General features: G+C 42.1%; 1 protein-coding gene across 1 annotated transcript in view; it reads left to right on the top strand.

Moving 5' to 3' along the window:
- The window catches only part of SH3GL3 (SH3 domain containing GRB2 like 3, endophilin A3), a 47,107-nt gene that overhangs the window by 23,943 nt on the left and 3,934 nt on the right, over window positions 1-19,230 (top strand). Inside the window, exons 2-8 of the mRNA XM_082060529.1 lie at window positions 7,654-7,722; window positions 8,612-8,684; window positions 9,244-9,387; window positions 10,789-10,922; window positions 12,320-12,478; window positions 15,148-15,251; window positions 17,485-17,612. Of these exons, the coding sequence (XP_081916655.1) occupies window positions 7,654-7,722; window positions 8,612-8,684; window positions 9,244-9,387; window positions 10,789-10,922; window positions 12,320-12,478; window positions 15,148-15,251; window positions 17,485-17,612 (811 nt within the window). The remainder of the gene's footprint in view (window positions 1-7,653; window positions 7,723-8,611; window positions 8,685-9,243; window positions 9,388-10,788; window positions 10,923-12,319; window positions 12,479-15,147; window positions 15,252-17,484; window positions 17,613-19,230) is intronic.

Consider the following 19,230-nt stretch of genomic DNA (forward strand, 5'->3'; position numbering starts at 1 on the left):
CTGGGGAAGGGACTTGAACACAAGCCCTATGGGGAGAGGCTGAGGGAGCTGGGCTTGTTTAGTCTGGAGAAGAGGAGGCTTAGAGCTGAGCTCAGCACTCTCTAGAACTACCTGAAGGGCAGTTCTAGCCAGGTGGGGATTGGGCTCTTCTCCCAGGCAGTCAGCAATAGGACAAGGGGCCATGGGCTTCAACTCTGCCAGGGGAAATTTAGGCTGGATATTAGAAAGAAATTCTTTACAGAGAGAGTGGTCAGGCATTGGAATGGCTGCCCAGGGAGGTGGTGGACTCACCGTCCCTGGAGGTTTTTAAACTGAGATTGGACATGGCACTTAGTGCCATGATCTAGTCAATGGACTGGAGTTGGACCAAGGGTTGGACTCGATGATCTCTGAGGGCTTTTCCAACCCAGTCGATTCTGTGATTCTGTGATTTGTTCCTCGTTGTTCCTGTCGCAGGGAAAGCTGTGATGGGGCTCCTGAGGAGCTCTTGCTGAGAGCAGAAAGTCTGGAATGCAGACGTGTGAACAAGCAATCTGAGCAGCACGAGTGGCACGGCCTTTCTTTTAATGAGAGACGCCAGACCTGGGGAGTGTCACAGAAAGAGTCAATCTGTCCGTTACGTAGTGAAGATAAAATATTCTGAAATATGTGAAGAGCTTTACAAGAGCATGCTTTCTCAGAGGAAGAGGCAGCACCCTTCTCAATGTGCAGACTGCTTTGTGAGTCTAGATTACACGGTCTATGTTTGCACATTCTTTGGCTGGATTTCGTTAATAAGGTTAATTTAAAAGACAGCCTGATTGTGTACTGACTGGTCAGCTGGGTACAGGATTTTGAGTGTTGACCAAGTAACAGCAAGTGCCACATTCCTGATCCTCTTAGAATTCACTTTCTGGCTCAGCCTTCTTGCAGAACAACTTTAAGGAGTATCAGCACTAGAATGTAGTGTCTGATGTTTCCATTGTTAAACTAATCAAAAATACAACCAAACCCTAAATTCTGGCAAAAAAATTACATATAAGAAATACATAAGAAAGAACATAGAAATTATGTGGGGTAGGTTCTCAGTATTACTGTCAAAGAAAGGAGATTTATTTTTTTACATAGATACACCAGATAACAAATTGAGTCATAAATAATATTTCACTTGATGTTATTGGTGACTTTCATAAACTACAGGACCATGACCACATTGTCCTGTTTTTACAGATTACTTAATTGTTTGATGCCAGACACGTCATTGTACGTTATCAGTTGTAGATCTTTTCTTAGAGTGTGAGGCGTAACTATATCATTTGCTGCTTGCTTTAGAGATGAGGAGTTTCTAAAGCACATACACAGAATCTTACAGGTCTGTCAAGACCTTTGATGTACTTGTGTCTGTTTCCTTTCTGATTTTTCTTGAAAGAACAGGAATCAGAAAACATTTCATGCATCCCAGAGTTCTCTCAGCAGAAAGAATTGCAAGGATGCTAGGAACTTATAGAAATGGTCAAACGCCCACATCATATGCATTGTGTGGCAAATCTTTATCTAATGCACTCACTGACTTTATCAAAATGGCATTCCCTTTTCTTTTGAAAAATTTCTGCTGTGATAATACTCCAAAGCGTCACAATCTTGTGTTTAGCCTATATAAAGTCATATAGGTTGTTCAACTAATTGTTCTTTTAAATGTTGGGGTTTTTTTCTCCGTCTTTTTTTGATTGTGTACGTCCTTCCTGAAGAAGACACTCATGAACCAGTAACCTTGTTTATGTCATGTTGTGGGTTCTGTACCTTTTTCCTTGTGGTTTCGCAAGCATGGGCTGTTGGATTAACTACACTTTAACATGGACCTCGGTGTCTTCAGCACCCTCATTCATAGAAATGGTTTGAAGGTGGAAGAGATCACATTAAGTGGTGCAGAAGAACTGTACAGAAAATAATTTACTATGCAGACAAGAATTTCTGGCTGTTTTGCCAGCCACCTTGTTCTTCTCATTGTTTATAATAGGCTATAATAAGCTTTTTTCAAAAGCTATTAGTGTTGTCATATTGCATTAAGTCCTCTATGCATAATAACTTAACACCAAATGAAACAATTACATGGCTACAGGTCAATAACTGCAAGTTTTAATGATTTATTAAGAGAAGCACGACTATTATGCATTAACCATGCTGGAATGTAGTATTTTCTACTAAGTACTGTATTTGAAGATATATCTTAATGTGTAGTTTGGCCCAGTTTTGTGTCTCTGTTGGAAATGTAGCCAATAGAGTTGTATTATTTCCTGGCTTTGTATGGGTTAACTGTGGGATGAATCTCTTAGTTTTCCCAATTGATTGTTTACTTCCTTTGTAGAGAGAGGGAAATAAATTTAAAGTATTTTAACAGCTTTGGCTTTTTTGTTAAAATAATTTTTCCGAAAAATCTGGGTTTTGCCTCATGGGATTGACACTGTGAATATTTATGACAAACGTAGGAAAATTCCATCCCATTAAAGTTTCAGCAGATAATTTCAGCAGATACTCCTTCAGAACAAAATTAATGCTGTTACTTGGTGAAGAGTCATTAAAAGCTCGTAAATATTTAATGGAATATGATACCTTTCATTCAGTCATTAAATGGTATTTGATGATTTCTTGACCTGTTGTGTACAAGAGAGTTTTGCTGGCCAGTTAAGGATTTCTTCAGCCCCACTTGTTTCAACAGTAGCTGAATAACACCAGAAAACCCTGTGATGGTTCAGTCCCAGTTAGTGGTGGTTGCAAAAGAGGCAAAACAAGTGAAACAGAAGGTCAGAGCATGTTATTGGCTGGCAAGAATCCTATTGACTTGTCTTATAAAATACCCAGTGGGCATATAAAAAAATAGGGTAATTGTTTTGAGAGTTTTATCGGCTCTCTGTTGATCTGGGATATTTTTGGCAGTTTCGTATGTTCAGTAACCTTCCTTAGTGAAATATGAAAAAGTAATTTAGTGGATATGATGTTCAAAACGTTAGTAAAAGACAGCATTTTTCTGAAGCTCATTTTTATGAGCCATGTGAGAATGGAGAAATGTACTATTCCTGTGCAATGAGAAGGATAAATCTTAACATATTCAAAATAAAAGTACTGAAAAATGACATGGGGCTTTTTTAGTTTAGAGTTTTGGTGAGCCATAGATTTTGGTTTAAACTGTAGGCAGTTTGTGTGCTCTGTTCGTTCTTCGTTACAACAAAACAAATCAAAAGAAAATTACATTATCTCAGAGAAATTAGAGTAAGAAAGAACTAGCGTGAGAACAAAATCTCAATATTACATTTATGGAAAACAAATGGTTACTCAGATAATTTCTTAGAATAAAATTCCTTAGCAGATCAATATCTAGCCTTGAAGACTGTGTAACAAAATTGCTGTTTACCTTTTGAACAGTATTTGGGCATATAGAACTTAAATAGGAGTCGTCACATGCAGAGATGTTTCTTTCAAAACCTGTCTCTTGGGGTTTTTTTTTCCAGATTTGCCTTCCTAGAAGATGCCACATAAGCCCATGAGAGACTTTTAGATTGTTTCTAATGAACCATATTTAATTTTTCGTGCTGCAAAGAACAGTAGGATCTAGGAAGAAGTTACGGGTGAGAAGCACCTGTGTGCAAACTGCTGTATTTCTTCAGGCAAAAAGTTCTGTTATACGGAGCATACAAGTTTCCCAATAAAAGGTAGTTTGCTATGGTCTATAGCTACCAATGACATGATAACACAAGGGCTGATTTGAAAGTGGTTTTGTATTGAGTTTGGGGTTTTTTCTCCCCGCTGACTGTGATACGTCAAGTGTGATGGAGGGAGTTGCACAGAGAGCTGAGGGGAAGCAATCTGTCTCATTTCACAGCTGTTCTCTGGCTGTAGATTTTGTTCCAGAGGAAACTTAATTATCTCCATCAGAAATATGACTAACGAACGGCTTTAGCTTCTGGCCTGGCAGTGGAATAGCAAGGCGGTGCTGACCACCATGGTGGGAACTGGGCTTTTTCAGAGCCTGAAGTTCTGACCGTGGCCCTGTCTAGTGATGAGGTGCTGGGCCCATGGCACCCGGTTCCGAATTTGGAGTTGAAGAATTCTTCCTGTACAAGTAATTCCAAGCTCCCTCGGAGTACGTGCCTTATGTGATGCCAGTTTCGCCTTTGATGAGCTGACTCGTAAAAACCAATAGATATTGCCACATAATGACACAGCCCCACAGTTGGGCATGCTTCTGTTTCAGTTCGAAGCATTTTGCAGCCTCATATAAGGCATATATATGATGCTCAGCAAATAACTGGAGAACTAAAACTCAGCAGCTGTCTCCTTTGTGCATCCATTTTCAATAATTCATTTGATATCCTGTGACTTTTAATTGGGAGAGTGGTGATGCTAGTTTTACAACTCCTAAATTCAGTACGATCAGAACAAAAGCTTTTGTGTTCCTAAATGCAAGAATAGTTAAGCCAATACTGATTATACTAATTGGAAATAAGTGGTAGTGGTATAAAATTTGATGATAACCATTAGAACTTTATACCAGTTTTTACTGTAGGACTGTAGAGAGTGTGTAGACTTTAAGGAATCATTCTTTATGGTATCTCTCTGAGCACTGAGGTAGTCTCCTTTTTCAAAGGAAAATAGAGCTCAGAGTAAACACCACTGAAGAAGCGTCTCTGTGGAGTTGCGTTCATGTATCACTGTAAATACGGAATTAAATACAGAATTAGAATTGGAGAGAGGTAGGTCAGAAGGGCCCTCCAGAAAGGCCTCCCAACTGCAGTGGGTCCTGGTAGAGCAGGTTCCTCAGGGTTTTGCATTTGTGTTTGAGCTTTGTGAAGTTCAGCCCATTTTTAACCAAGGCCCTTATGAGGAGCAGCTCCACCATCCACCAGCAGACTCATCCAAGTTGTTTATTAAATTACTTCATTATTCTCTGCGAATTGCAGATGCGGAATCTCTCTCTTCCTCTGGAAGCTGGTGCATAGAAATCTCAGTTGTTCCGTGACCTTCTGGATCTAACTTAGACACTTTCCTTACTCCCAGCTGCTCCAGCAAGTCCAGTGATCCCCGTGCAAGGAGTGACTCAGAGGTGCTGAAAATAGTTTCTACATGAGCGGCATCAGATTTTATCCATTCCAAAGACTGCGAAGAGTTTTGCAACATTTCAGAAGAGAAACCAAAACTAACCATGCGTGGCAGCGTTGCTGTGCAGTTGGCTGAGACAACTGCAGCCTGGACTAATGGATCGATAATGTATGCCCTGAGACACCTACTGAAAACACATCAACCTCCAGCATATCTGGTGATAATCTGTGTGTTTCAGGCTATCTTCGTTAGCCTTCCAATGAGCCAGTGGAGTTTTCTTTCCTCTCTGGCATTATTGTTAGCGTATGAACTTTCTACTCATCCACTTACGCTTCTTGTTATAATTCTCAGATCTATTCTCTCTAAGCGTGGGACACTTCATCATTTTAGTCATTTGGTACGGTAGTTTATTATTAATTACGCTTTCACAGTTGAGCAATCATGTTACTTCATTGCATTTATTCTTCGCCAATGTATAAACGGATTATTTGTAATGAGACAGCTATGATCCTTTGAAAAGGGATCACCGTGAGGCGTTTCGGGAAACCACAGATGTGGAGAAGGAAAACATGTGCGAGGCTGTGGAAAATGGCGTTAATTATCTTGGGAATTAACATTGCACGGAGAGGAGATGAACTGCCAGTGTGAAGAAGCTGCACAATTTCTGCTGGGCCTGCACAGTTTCATGGAGCCTTTTCACGCACCTTTCTGCACCTGCGCTCAAGGGCTCCGCACACATACCTGGGCAGTGTCCCCTTCCACGCGTGGCCTCAGGTGCCTTCTCTGCTGTCACGTCTTACGGCAGCAAGACGACAACCCACAGCCTTCTCCACCTCTGTTCTATCTGCTTTTGTGTTTGTTCTGTCGGCGCTCTGGAAGAGAAATAACCTTGGCAGGTTTGTGGGCTGCTTGGCATGCTAAGCATAGAGATCGCAAGTGCTGCTGTAAAGCCCACAGAAATAATTAGCAGCACGGCTCCCTTTGAACTGGCGCTTTCCCTGAAGCGGCCTTGCTCTCGTGGCCGCGTGGAGCGGTGCTGTTGATGTGGGGTCAGGCTGAAGCTGCAAAATCCACATTCAGTAGCAACCCATAGCTGTCTCATTACAAATAATCCGTTTATACATTGGCGAAGAATAAATGCAATGAAGTAACATGATTGCTCAACTGTGAAAGCGTAATTAATAATAAACTACCGTACCAAATGACTAAAATGATGAAGTGTCCCACGCTTAGAGAGAATAGATCTGAGAATTATAACAAGAAGCATAAGTGGATGAGTAGAAAGTTCATACGCTAACAATAATGCCAGAGAGGAAAGAAAACTCCACTGGCTCATTGGAAGGCTAACGAAGATAGCCTGAAACACACAGATTATCATCAGATATGCTGGAGGTTGATGTGTTTTCAGTAGGTGTCTCAGGGCATACATTATCGATCCATTGGGGTCCCAGCTGGTTTTTGGGGGGCCATGTGTTTCCCGCTCACCTGTGCGGCGCGGGCCGGGACCCAGAACAGGGCAGCATCGCTTTGCAAAGAGCCGTGACCCATTTCCACATTATACAAGTCTCCAAGGCCCTTTTAATTCAGTGAGATGAATTCCCTTCTAGAAGGCGTAGAGGACAAACAAAACGCTTTATCGGGAGCAGGTTTGGGGAACACCGGCAATCAGTGAGCGAGGCCTGGATTTTACATTACGCTGTTACAAGATTCTATAAGAGTCAGTTAAAATGGAGAAACTCATCGTATTTTTGCAGGAATTATCGTAGGAATTTATGTTTAATATTTGTCGAATATGTGCTAAGCCACTTCTCTCATAGTTGAGTGATGCTTTCGAAGCTGTTTCATACCGGGTGAGGACCTGGCTTTCTTCTCCTGCTATTGCAGTGCAGGTATTGTATGTTGCAAGAAGCAGATAGCTGAGTTCTTCTTGAGTGCTTATTCCTCGCTATGGCTTACTCAGTGGGGACCAAATTTAGCTCTGACAGCCTGGAGTTTCTACACCAAAGTTTGATTTTGTTTCAGCCGTTTTAAGAAGATTTTCAGTAAATCTTCTATTTGAAACTGGGGCTTTGCATCGTGAAGAAGACATGGCGTTCTTGTTTTTAGTGTGGTAAAGCAGCTCAGTCACACAGGTGGGTCACAGTGTGGCGTTTCTCACTGGTCTGTTCCTTCCACAGAAGCCCACGCAGCTCCCAGCAGCAGGGGTTGTGTCCCCAAGACTCAAGGCACTCAGGACCAGGAGGTACTTGGAGCTACAAGGCTGGAGAGACATCATTGAAAGGGTGCTCTGGATTCAGTGCAGTCACTCTGGTCCCTGTGCCTGAAGTACAAACTCTTTAACCATGAGAAATGGGCGTTTTTTTTGCCTCTTGTATATTTGTCTCAGGTATTTTTGTCTCTGTTAAAATGAGTGCTTCGCTTCTAAGACTAAGGTTTCTCTTCTCTTGCACAGCTGCCTCAAATGATGGCTGAATATTTTCTGATCTGAAGCGAGTTCCTGTGACTCTCAGAGATATTTATTCAGTAATTAAATAATCATGCAATTTTTTTTTTTTTTTGTTAAATTTGCCTTTTCTACAGTTGTTCAGTGAAAAAATAAGCGGAGCAGAAGGAACCAAGTTAGATGAAGAATTTCAAGAGATGGAAAGGGTAAGGAAAGCAACATTATGTTTTTCAATATTAAGCTATTGCAGAATCAAACACGTTTCATGTTCCAAGTCATAGAATGGTATTGTAGATTTACATGGGGGAGAAAAACAAACAAACAAACTAAAACACAACAAGGTGCAAATTGATCCATGAGCTGCCAGTTTCTGCTTTTTCAGCTTTTGTGTGCTTTTTTATTACTCTTGTCTTTCTGTGTATTTTTTGATGTTCATAGTAGACCTAGGTTACAGCTTTTATTGTTGCAGATCGAGGAAAAACCTCTTGTGTGAGTTGTTTTTTTTTTCCAACACGCACTTTTGAATTTATGATCTAAATAGGTTTCTAGGTTTCAGTTTCTTTGGCTACAGAATAATTATTTCCTTTCTCTGCATTATAAGAGGAAAAAGAATATGCAGGCCCTAAGGGAGAAAAAGTAAAACAAACCAGAAATGTGGTTTTTATAGCATTTAGAAACTATCAAATGGGAAGACAGTGCAAACTACTGCTGTAAGTGGCCATGACTGCAAGATTGTGAGGGATATGTTGAGTCTTTTTCACCTGTGGAGAAAAGCAGTTATAGTAAGAGCTGTTGGGATGGCTGGACAATGTTAGTGTAGAATGTATGAGCAGTAGGTGAGACTGATGGGCTGGAAAGACAAGCCCACATTTTGATATAAACCTTCTCTCCTTCCCACTACTACCTGTCAATGAACATGGTTTTGGTAAAGCCCCGTCAGAACTACAATGTGGCTATTTATTTTAAGCGACAATATTTGCTTTATTTTAAATAAAATTTCTTAATTAGCTGGAATAGTGTATTATGTCTTATAAAATGAGAAACTTTCTAGTAATTGATTTGCTTGTTGCTAATTGTGTTCCTTTTCTTTTTCAGAAAATCGATGTTACTAATAAAGCTGTAGCGGAGCTTCTGTCCAAATCCACAGAGTATCTTCAGCCAAATCCAGGTAGGAAAGGAGCAATGCGTATTGAATTTTGTTTAACATTGACTTCTTACTTGGATATTCATCCTAGGTAAATAAAAGATAATTAGGACATTTTGGTGAGGCTTATGGGTGTCCTAGAGAACTTTACCTGCGTCTGCAATGAACAACTGCAAATTCAAGCAAGAGAGGGAGAGAAAGAGCGCACGAAATTGGCTTTGGCTGTGGTTGTATCTTTCCTGTGTTTGTTTTCTGCCGTACTTCTAATCAGGGAGTTCACAAGCAGGATCATTCAAAGGAATATGAGTGTTGGTGAATATCCTCAGAAGGTGACAAGTGCCCCCTCTGCACACCCGTCTGGAGGAATGATGTTCATTCAGTTGGGAATAAAAACCCGTATTATGAATCAAATCTTATATCAGCTTCCAACTTTTGACTATGATGTACCGACAACAAAAAGCTTATGAATCTACAGACCAATGTACTGACTTGCTCCATGACGTCGCTTGTTAAATGACTTATGGCTTTAAATATATTAGTTTTAAAGGTGTTTTTATAACTTTCTTTTTTACGTCCTCCTTAGCGTACAGAGCCAGGCTGGGCATGCTGAACACCATGTCAAAGATCAGAGGACAAGTGAAAACCACAGGCTATCCCCAGACAGAGGGACTCCTGGGAGACTGCATGATACGGTATGGCAGAGAGCTTGGCGATGAGTCTATGTTTGGTGAGTCTGTGCATCTCCTCTGTGAATATTTCAGCATAAAGTTCTTTGCAGAATATTACTCAGGGATATAACCTATGTAAATAGCTACTGCAGGTAAGAGGGAAAGTTAAGTGCAGTGGTCAGAAGGTGATTGACATAATTAACAAACCATGATGCATCTGCGTATTGGTCTTCCTCTATTGCAGATGGATTTGATAACACTATTACCGATGCTGTCTGATGATTCATGTTATTACCATAGCGATTTGAGTTTCTAAGTTGCCAAACCTAAATGATTTAGAGTGATTATTAGATGCGCTGTATTTCTGTTAACATTTAAATAAAAATGGTTACCCTGTATTTGAGAAGTAAACGAAGGGAAAAATTTCTGTTGGAAAAAATAAACAGTAACTCTGGGTGTTTTGGTTTTTTTTTTAGTATTTCTGTGGATCTTAAATACACATTTTCTTGTTTTTGTGAAAATGAACGCTACAACTCTTTGATAAATCAAATCTTACCTATTTCCTCTCAAAGAGGCGACTATGGCTCAGAGAGAGCGTATGGGCCGGGTCTGCATGCAGGAGCCAAAACACAGCTGGCTGGCTTTGGCACATACTCTTGTTAATACCCCTAATTTTACACACTGTGGTTGTTTTGAAACATGCGCCCAAGTAGGTGCTGCACAGGGAGAGGTGCTGCTGGTAGAACAAAGGCTTGTTTAGTCTCTTTGTGAAGTGGGACAACTCATCTGTAAGCTGGATGTGTTTGTGCTTTTGCAAAAGCAACGAGAATACCAAATAAAACTAGGAAAGGGGAAAGAACATTTCAAACACTATTCTGCATTGTGATACTTATATGCGTCACAAACTATACGGTATGTTAAAGAGGTGGTTTTCAAGAAGCATCAACAATTTTGACCAAAAGGAGGTTTGGAAAAGAAAAACGTATGTGAAGAAGCTGTAAATCATGATTTTGTGATCAAAAAGTTACTGTCTTTTTGCATATTTAATAATATCACTGAAGTTGTACAAATGAATCAGCTTGGTTTGCAGTTCTCAAGGTGAAGTAGGTTTGTTACCTATGCAAATACAGTAGAGAAAGTATATATATATATATACATGTATATATATATACACACATATATATATGTATATATGTTCCTGAGGGGTTTTTTGTTCCTGAGGGGCTTCAGGCGAAAAAACAAACTATACGTAGGAACAAGAATTTTCCAGTTCTAGTTTTCTGTAGGGGACAAACAAATGCGTTCCTTGCGTTTTGCGTTTTTGGTTTGGTTTGAGTTTTTTGTGTTAATTTTCAAGGGCTACAGCAGATACAAAATACCTGTTTGAAATAGCTGTTTCATGTGAGAAATTTTCTGGTTTTACCTATATTGAGATATAAGTAGCGTATTCTTTACCATAGGCCTCGCGCTACTGGATGCTGGTGAGAGCATGAAGCAAATGGCAGAGGTGAAGGACTCACTTGATATTAACGTCAAACAGAATTTTATTGATCCCCTACAGTTATTGCAGGACAAAGATTTAAAAGAGATTGGGGTAAGTTTTTCTGGGTAAAGGTTCACTTATCCATAATCAGAGTCAATTAAACTTCAGTTCCCTGAGATACTTCTCTTGAAAGAAATAAGGGAAATAAATTCCACTGTGTTTCGGCTTGTCTCTCTAGCAAAACAGTGGTGAAATCTGCCTCAAATCAATTCCTGGCTGTTTCTCACTTGTGTAACTTACTCAATTTGCTGTGTTGTTTGTACATTCAGTACCAGAAGGATCGCAAAGAAAATTAGATTCTTTATTTTTCTGCTATTTTATTTTAACTGGCATTTTTATTTATGTTTATGAACATGTGAGTGGGCTCTGATTTACTGCGACTGATTATCCTGTTTTTCCATCTCTGTCAGCCTGAAACTGTTTATAATGAAGGATTAATGTAACTGTTGAAAAAGGCTGTTCAGGGCAATCACAGAATGATCTGAGAAGTGCCATAAACCCTCAAAGTGCCGTATGCCACTGTAGGAAAAATATAGGAATCTGAGGGATGCATTTTAACCTTTAGAGTGAAGATTTTCGGTGCTTCTGTTTACAATGTGACAATCCAAAGAAAGCCAGGCAGTCTGTGTCTGAGTCTGTTGATTCCAATAGACTTGGGTAATAAGCGAGTTAAAACCCTGATGAAATGCAGAAATGAAAGTTATTTTATTTGTTTACACATAAATGGCTGTGGAAAGCACAGCAGAAAGATAGTAATAACGTCTTGGTGTCTGTAGCTGTCTCCTATGATACATAACTGCTTTCAGTTGTAGTTCTTCTGAACCGATGAAAAGAAATTGTTTGACTTGAGCTTTAATGAGCATTTTGTACTGTCACTTTGAGTCCATTCTATAAGTCTGTCAGTCCCGCGATTTTTGGCAACAGAAAAGCCTGTGTAGTTATATCAGACAGAAGTGTCAAATTGAGGCCTCACAAAGAAAGCAGTAATACAGGATGTGTTGGAGCGCTGCTGAGAGAGTGAGAGGGGAAAACAACCCTGTAACTTTTAGCTGTCATGTTGCAAACAATTCAAGAGGTAAAATTGAATTAAATGTAGAATATGGGGACACAGAGACATTTAGATCTTGCTTTTCATTTAGAAAATCTGAGTTTAGCAAAGTTCATGAGTTGAATGCCCAAGTTTAGCAAATCAATGTACCCAGTTCTCCAGCTGTTGATAAATGGCTGTTAAAGTCTATACAATTTAAAATTTCATTCCTGTATACAGCCCTAGACTTAGCTGATGCTGCCTTAGATCAAAAGGATGGACTGGATAATACCTGAGTTTTGTATTCTGTTGATTCTGCGTATATTTGCATCCATAACTGAAATTTCCTTAAATCACAGTGTGGGGTTTTTTTGGGGCATGTCCCGTTTGGACCTTCTCACAAATGTTCTGTCTTATTTAGCATCATTTGAAGAAACTAGAAGGACGCCGTTTGGATTATGATTATAAAAAGAAACGTCTTGGGAAGATACCAGATGAAGAAGTTAAACAAGCAGTAGAAAAATTTGAAGAGTCAAAGGAACTGGCCGAAAGAAGCATGTTCAATTTCTTAGAAAATGATGTAAGTCTGTCCTGCATTTTTGAATGGGAGAACTCAAGAATTTGGGAATTTCTTCTGGAGATGCAGTGGCTGGGACGAGACTGTCACAGAGGTCCTGGGCAGTTTAATCATCTGTGAGCAGTGAACTGAGAGTAGGATGCAGTTTGATTAGTGGGAGGGAGAAGGTTGGGAGATGAACTTAGTGGCAAAGCTGCTGCTGAGCCTGTGAGCGAGGGCGTGTACCCTGCGCTTTCCGAATTGTCGCTCACTTGTCAAAACTTTGCTGCTGAACTGAAGTCTCTGAATTATTTTACCTCTGAAAATCGTCGTTATTACCGTTTCACTCTTGAAATGATTCCATAGAGCTTGTGGCTTGGGCTCAAGAACCTGCATTTTGGCTCGTAGTCCAAGTCCCTGGTGAAATTGTCTAAATAAGGAGCAGCTGTGGTCATTGAGGATAATCCTCTTTTCTGCCCACACACAGGGGAATAGCAGGATGTGCTTTCTCCCGTGTAATCAAGGAACTGTAGGAAAAGAGAACCAGACCTATTTGGGCTTATTTCCAAAGCTTTCTCTTCTCCTGTAGATGCAGCATCACAAAAAACACGCTTAGCAAATAGGAAGCGTGCTCTCTTCTATGAGCAAACTGCAACACAGGGAGCTGTTAAGTGGGAATACTTAACTGCAAACACCTTCTCCGTCTCGCACACCCATGCAATGGCCAGTCATGTACGAGCCTGTAGCTCCTAAACCGTTTGTGAGTGGGACACATTTGTTATAGTGGTATATAAGTCAATAAGCCTCTTGTTGTTACCAGTGCAAGGTGTATGAGGGCAGCAAAAAATGTAACATCCTCTATGAACAATTTCAGCACACTGTTCCACTGGAGGCTCTACCGATTGCAGTGTATGTGTTTTATGATTCTGCCTTGCTTGAGCAGCTCAGAATGTTTCAGTTAGCGTTTGTCATTAGTCAGAGCACCAAACTGAGGATAAAACAGTGCATGGATTAAATGTTTTAGCTGAGCCACTAGAGAACTGATGAGTTATACTTTATAGTATAGCTAATTCTGCCATTGGGAGGGGGTGAACTTGGATGTCCCTTGGAGGCTTTTTCCCTGTGCGCTTCCTATTTTTTCTGTTTAAAGAAAACTCTCTGCTCCTCCCTTCCATTCTCCATGCTGACCCAGTCTGTCTGTCCTGCTTTAAGTTCTCATTACAGCCTCGCTGTCTGACCACAGGTGGTGTCACTGGGTTTGCAGAGATCTGAGCTGCAATCGCTTCCTCCCCATCCTTCCCAGCTCCCCAAATGTCTCCCTTTCCTGGTCTGCTTGCCCTGCAGTCTCTGAGCTCTGGTTCCCAGACATCTTGCCAGGCACCTTTCGGAGCCTCAGTCCTGATCCACATCTCTTTCTCAGGTTTTTGCACAGCTTGCTCCAGACCTCCCACATAGACACTGTTGCATGTACTTCTTATCAGATCCATCTTCCTGCCTTTCCCACTCGGCCAGTCCCAGGCTCCTCTTGCTGAGTGGCTTTTAGTCCCTCAAGCTTCTCTGGCTCTTTCCCAGTCTCTCTCTTCTCCTAATCCTCAATTCCATAACCCTCCTGGCTCTGAGTCATCTTGTTTGTACAGTCCTTGTCTATCCATTTTCTCTGACCACCCCATCCAAACCCCAGGCATTGGTGCGTCGTCCTCAGCTGGTTTACATTACTCTCTCTGACTGTGATGGAATCGTGGCAGCTGTTGATTTGGTTCTGTGCGCTGCATTTCTGAACGCTGTGTGACAATGTTTGGCTCTCTCGGTGTCCCGGCAGAATTTCTAATAATCTTTTTAGCTGAGTAAAAACAGACAAAGTATAGCACAAAATTGCCATGGGTCCATAAAACATTTGCAGAAAGTCTACTCGGATATCTTCGTGTGATCCAGACATCAGGATGGAATGGAAACATGTCAGACTTCTTGGGAGTCTGTCTTCTTAATTTTGTCTTAAAGGAAGGGGACCAATAAATATCTGTTACTGGTATATCCCCAGTACAGCTTGATTTTTTCAGATTATGTGAGGGGAATGAGATTATCTGTTACCTCATTAATATTGTTTTTTCTCCTCCATATTCTCCATTTCCTCGGCATTCATTTTTTTGAATGATTGGCTGATACTTTTAAAATCCAAGTCGGTAAATCATGTTTCATTTATTGGTTTATAAATGCTGCCATCTAGTGAGGTAAATCCAGATCATTTCAGAACTGCAGTTTGTAAACATTGCTAATAAACACTAATGGGTCGGAGTCATAAGAGCTGTCACAGTGTAATTTCTTCCAGCATTGCTGATCAGAAAAGCCCCACTTTCACCTGCTAAGGGGTCGTGGCCTCTTTAACTATTTCAGGCTTGGGTGTTGACAGACAGCTGGCCGGGAAGCTGAAAGCAGAAGGGATTTGCACATTGTGAAAGGAAATGACTCAAGGACCCAGCCCTGAGTTAGTGAACTAGAAATTACACCTCAGTTTTGTTCACTTTCCAGCTGGCAATTTCTTAGATAGAATCACATATGCTCTTTTTCAATAGCCTCCACATGGTATCATGCTCTATTGAGATACCAGGTCTGTTTTGAATGATGTTTGTTTATCCTTCAGCTTGAATGTACTATACTGCAGGCTCCTTACCAGCATTTTCCTCTCTATATTTCAGGTAGAACAAGTTAGCCAGTTGGCCGTGTTTGTAGAAGCAGCACTAGATTACCATAAACAATCCACAGAGATTTTGGAGGATCTGCAAAGCAAACTGCAAAACCGGTAAGACTGAACCCATCAGAAAGATCTGAACTTCTTTTGCAGCTGAAGTTCATGAATGTGAAAAGTCACTGAAGCAACAGATCTTGTAGCACCGTCTCACAGATGCACATTTGCTGCACTCGGTGCCTTACTGGACTTCATTGCTTTCAAGTGTTGCCACCTGGCAACTTCTCGCTGCACTGTGAGACTTCATTGTAACGCAGGATCTGCCCAGAAAGCTTTGAGTGTGTGCAGAATCGCTCACATCTGCAGAGGTTAACCAGGACAACCTCCCTTTGTTTGTACGTTTATTTAAACTTGCGTGCTTTGAGTTGTGTTTTGGAGGCTTTGCTGAGAAGTTGGCCTGTTTTCATTGAGATGGAGGAGTATAGAATCACAAAGTCATAGAATGGTTTGGGTTGGACCTTGAAGATCATCTAGTTTGAGCCCCCTGCCATGGGCAGGGACACCTTCCACTACACCAGGTCGCTCAAAGCCCCGTCCAGCCTGGCCTTGAACACTCCCAGGGATGGGGCATCCACAGCTTCCCTGGGCAGCCTGTTCCAGTGCCTCACCATACTTGATAGTGAAGAATTTCTTCCTCATATCTAATCTAAATCTGCCCCCTTTCAGATTAAAAGAGTTACCCCTTGTCCTATCACTACACGCCCTTGTAGAAAGTCCCTGTCCAGCTTTCCTGTAGGTCCCCTTTAGGTACTGGAAGGCTGATACAGGGTCTACCTGGAGCCTTCTCTTCTCCAGGCTGAACAACCCCAACTCTCTCAGCCTGTCCGCACAGGAGAGATGCTCCAGCCCTCTGATCATCTTTGCGGCCTCCTCTGCACTCACTCCAACAGGTCCATGTCCCTCTTACGTTGGGGGCTCCAGGGCTGGACGCAGCACTGCAGGTGGGGCCTCGGCAGAGAGGAGCAGAGGGGAGAGTCACCTCCCTCCCCTGCCGGCCACGCTCCTTGTGGGGCAGCCCAGGGTACAGTTGGCTTTCTGGGCTGAACATGCACATTGCTGGCTCATGTTAAGCTTTTCATCAACCAACATCCCCAAGTCCTTCTCCTCAGGGCTGCTTTCAATCCATTCTCCACCCAGGCTGTATTTCTGCTTGGGATTGCCCCAAGCAATGTGCAGGACCTTGCACCTGGCCTTGTTGAACTTTGAGGTTCTCATGGGCCCACCTCTCCAGCCTGCCAAGGTGCCTATGGATGGCATCCTGTCCCTCCAGTGTGTTGACCACACCACACAGTGTGGTGTCATCAGCAAACGTGCTGTGGGTGCACTCAGTCCCTCTGTCCATGTCGCCAACAAAGATGTTAAAGAAAAGTCTAGATTTACATGTAACAGATGTATAACAGAATTCTGCAGCAGAGTAAGGAAGCAGCCAGCTGGCCAGGAGCACGGCTGTGCAAGGAACACTTATGAAAGGCCCAGACACTTTGTGTCATCCTAACAAGAAAGAAATGCTGCTGTCATTAATTTGTTATGCGTCACTCAGAGAACAGGAGACCTAATTCCTCGAGTATCTCCATAGTGCAGGCAAACATTACTACATGATCTTCTGATGTCCCTTCCAATCCGTAACATTCTGTGATTCCAGTCGTGGTGTTGTGGTAACTGTTTGGGGTTTCCTGACGCCAGGGTGGTCGTGGTGGCTGCGTGAGCGCGGGGCGGCTGTCCTGCAGACACCCTGCACTGTCAGCCGGGGCGGCCAGGGGGACAGCGAGCTCTCAGCAGGGCCACATGCACCTATGGGGAGAGGTGCTGAGGCAGTTGTGCTGACCGGAGGGTTGTTTCCCGTTTTCTCTAACAAAAAGACGATGTGTGAGATGCAGTCCCCGGGCCTGGCTGCGTTTCTGCGTGTGTCATTTGCACTTGATCTTTCCAGAGAGGTCATTCCTGGAACTTGGGCTGAACTCAGTGGCAGCCGTGGATGCTCATCGCTTCTCAAAGTCAGGCTGTTAAGCTTTATGCCTCTGTCAGCAGGACTAAAGCATTAAATAAAGTAGGGACTTGCTGAAATTCAAATACTGTATGAGAATTGAGAAGCTTTTAGTGAATAAGCCTGCCCTGCACACTCTGTGCCCATCCTCCCCCTCCTCCCAAAAATTAACATAGAACCAAAACCAACAGAAGGGGTTTTTTTTCTCCACCTTTCAAAGACCAAAGTGCTGAACCCAAGTGGAAGCTCTGTAAGTATTTCTCCCTTCAAATAAATCTCATGCCACTCCTCTCTGTGTTCTAGAATAAATGTAGCATCTAGTCGGCCTAAACGTGAATTTAAGCCAAAGCCTGTAACAACAACAACTCTGGAAATCGGTGATAATCAGCAGCACAACGGGATTGCGTATAGTTCTTCCATAAAACCATCAGGTAAGTCTATGGCCACAGGGTTAACATGTCGATAGGTGTTTTGCCAGATTGTTACTTGAGATATTGCCTGTACCATGAGAGCAGGGGCTCCGGGAGGCACCAGTGGCCGTGCACCTCACGCCGGTTGGTTTCCGAGATTTGGAAATGGAATTGTGTAGCGGGAAGCAGTGAGGCAAAGGTTTCCTTCTCTACTTGACATGGTATCTAGGATCTTTTTCTGAAGTTGCTTTTCTTTTTACTTGTCTTCCTCACTGACCAATTTTCTCTTCCATCCCTTTTAAAGGTTGTTGGGAGGGAAATGAGAGAACTAAAGGTGAACGAATTAAGCTTGGCGCTGTAACCTCATGTTCCTTCTGTCTCTAATTTTCTTGCACTGTTCTACAAGGTGAAGCTATTATCTGATCCATACTGAAGGGGATTTGCAGCATAAATGCACCCAGCAAGATACTATTCCTCAATTTGTTTCTTTTGTGCTTCAGGCTGCTTGAGGGTGCGTTAGTGAAGCTCCCCGGGCCGCCCGAATGCTAAGAACACATCTTGTGTTGCTGTTAAATGTGAGATCAAGGGAGAAAACCTTCTCTTGCACACTCCTCTCAATTCAGACCACTAGTTCCTATGACATGTGATACAAGAACACATTTCATTCCAAGCACCGGGGACATTTGTAGCAATCAACAACTTCCTAGTTATTTTCACAGCACATCTGGATAAAAGTAGCAAAAACATAGCAACCATTTATTAAAGTTCAGCATAAAATTTCTAGGCCCCTGTCAATTGCTTGTCAAGTTATACAGGCTTTATTTTTTCTGCTTTGCGTGTGCAGTGGAGAAATGAGACTCAGAATCTGCATTTGTATATGAACCAGTGTGTCCAGCCCGAGTTTCAAACCGCATTACAGTGGTTTATCATTGCCATGAAGCAATTGATCCAAGATGTCCTTTAAGGGTAATCAATCCTGACTTTGGGACAGAGGCAGACTAGATGACTTCTCAAGGTTGCACCCAGCCCATTTAGTTAAAGAAAAATGCCAGTATTAGTGCAAAATAGATAACCACTGATCACTAAGATAAGGAGGAGTGAGCCACTTCCATTCATTGATCCCATTCATGGACTGTTGCATCAACAGCTTGCAAACCACTCAGTGATGGGGTTGCACTTACTGCTTGGCTCACCCAGTGCTGTCAGCAAAGAAATAAAACCATGGAAGACAGGAAAAGGAGGAATGGGATATATTTAATAATTGTTGCTATGCTTAGTGTTGCTAATAGCATCATAAAGACCATCTCTCATGTTTCTTTCCTCCTGAAGCAGCTGTGGAAGCCGCGCTTACCTCCCCAGCAGGTACAATCAGCAGTGAAATCACTGTTCTTCTGTCTCTCCCTCTCTTTACTCCAAAGTTATCCATATAGATTCCTGTGGAGGTGCAGTGGGGTCCATACCCCCTACTTGTAATTGGGGAAACCTTTCTGTTCCTCTTTAAAGTCAGAATCATGACACAGATTGGATGTATGGTCTGTGATTTGGAAATGTGAACCAGGTGGCTCTAAGCAAAACTGCTAAACGTTTTAAGGTCTCCGTGTGATGGGGTGATAGCATCATGATCACCCTCTTTTTGCTT

The sequence above is a fragment of the Streptopelia decaocto genome (assembly GCF_964273445.1).
Source record: "Streptopelia decaocto genome assembly, chromosome: 9".
Classification (NCBI taxonomy): domain Eukaryota; kingdom Metazoa; phylum Chordata; class Aves; order Columbiformes; family Columbidae; genus Streptopelia; species Streptopelia decaocto.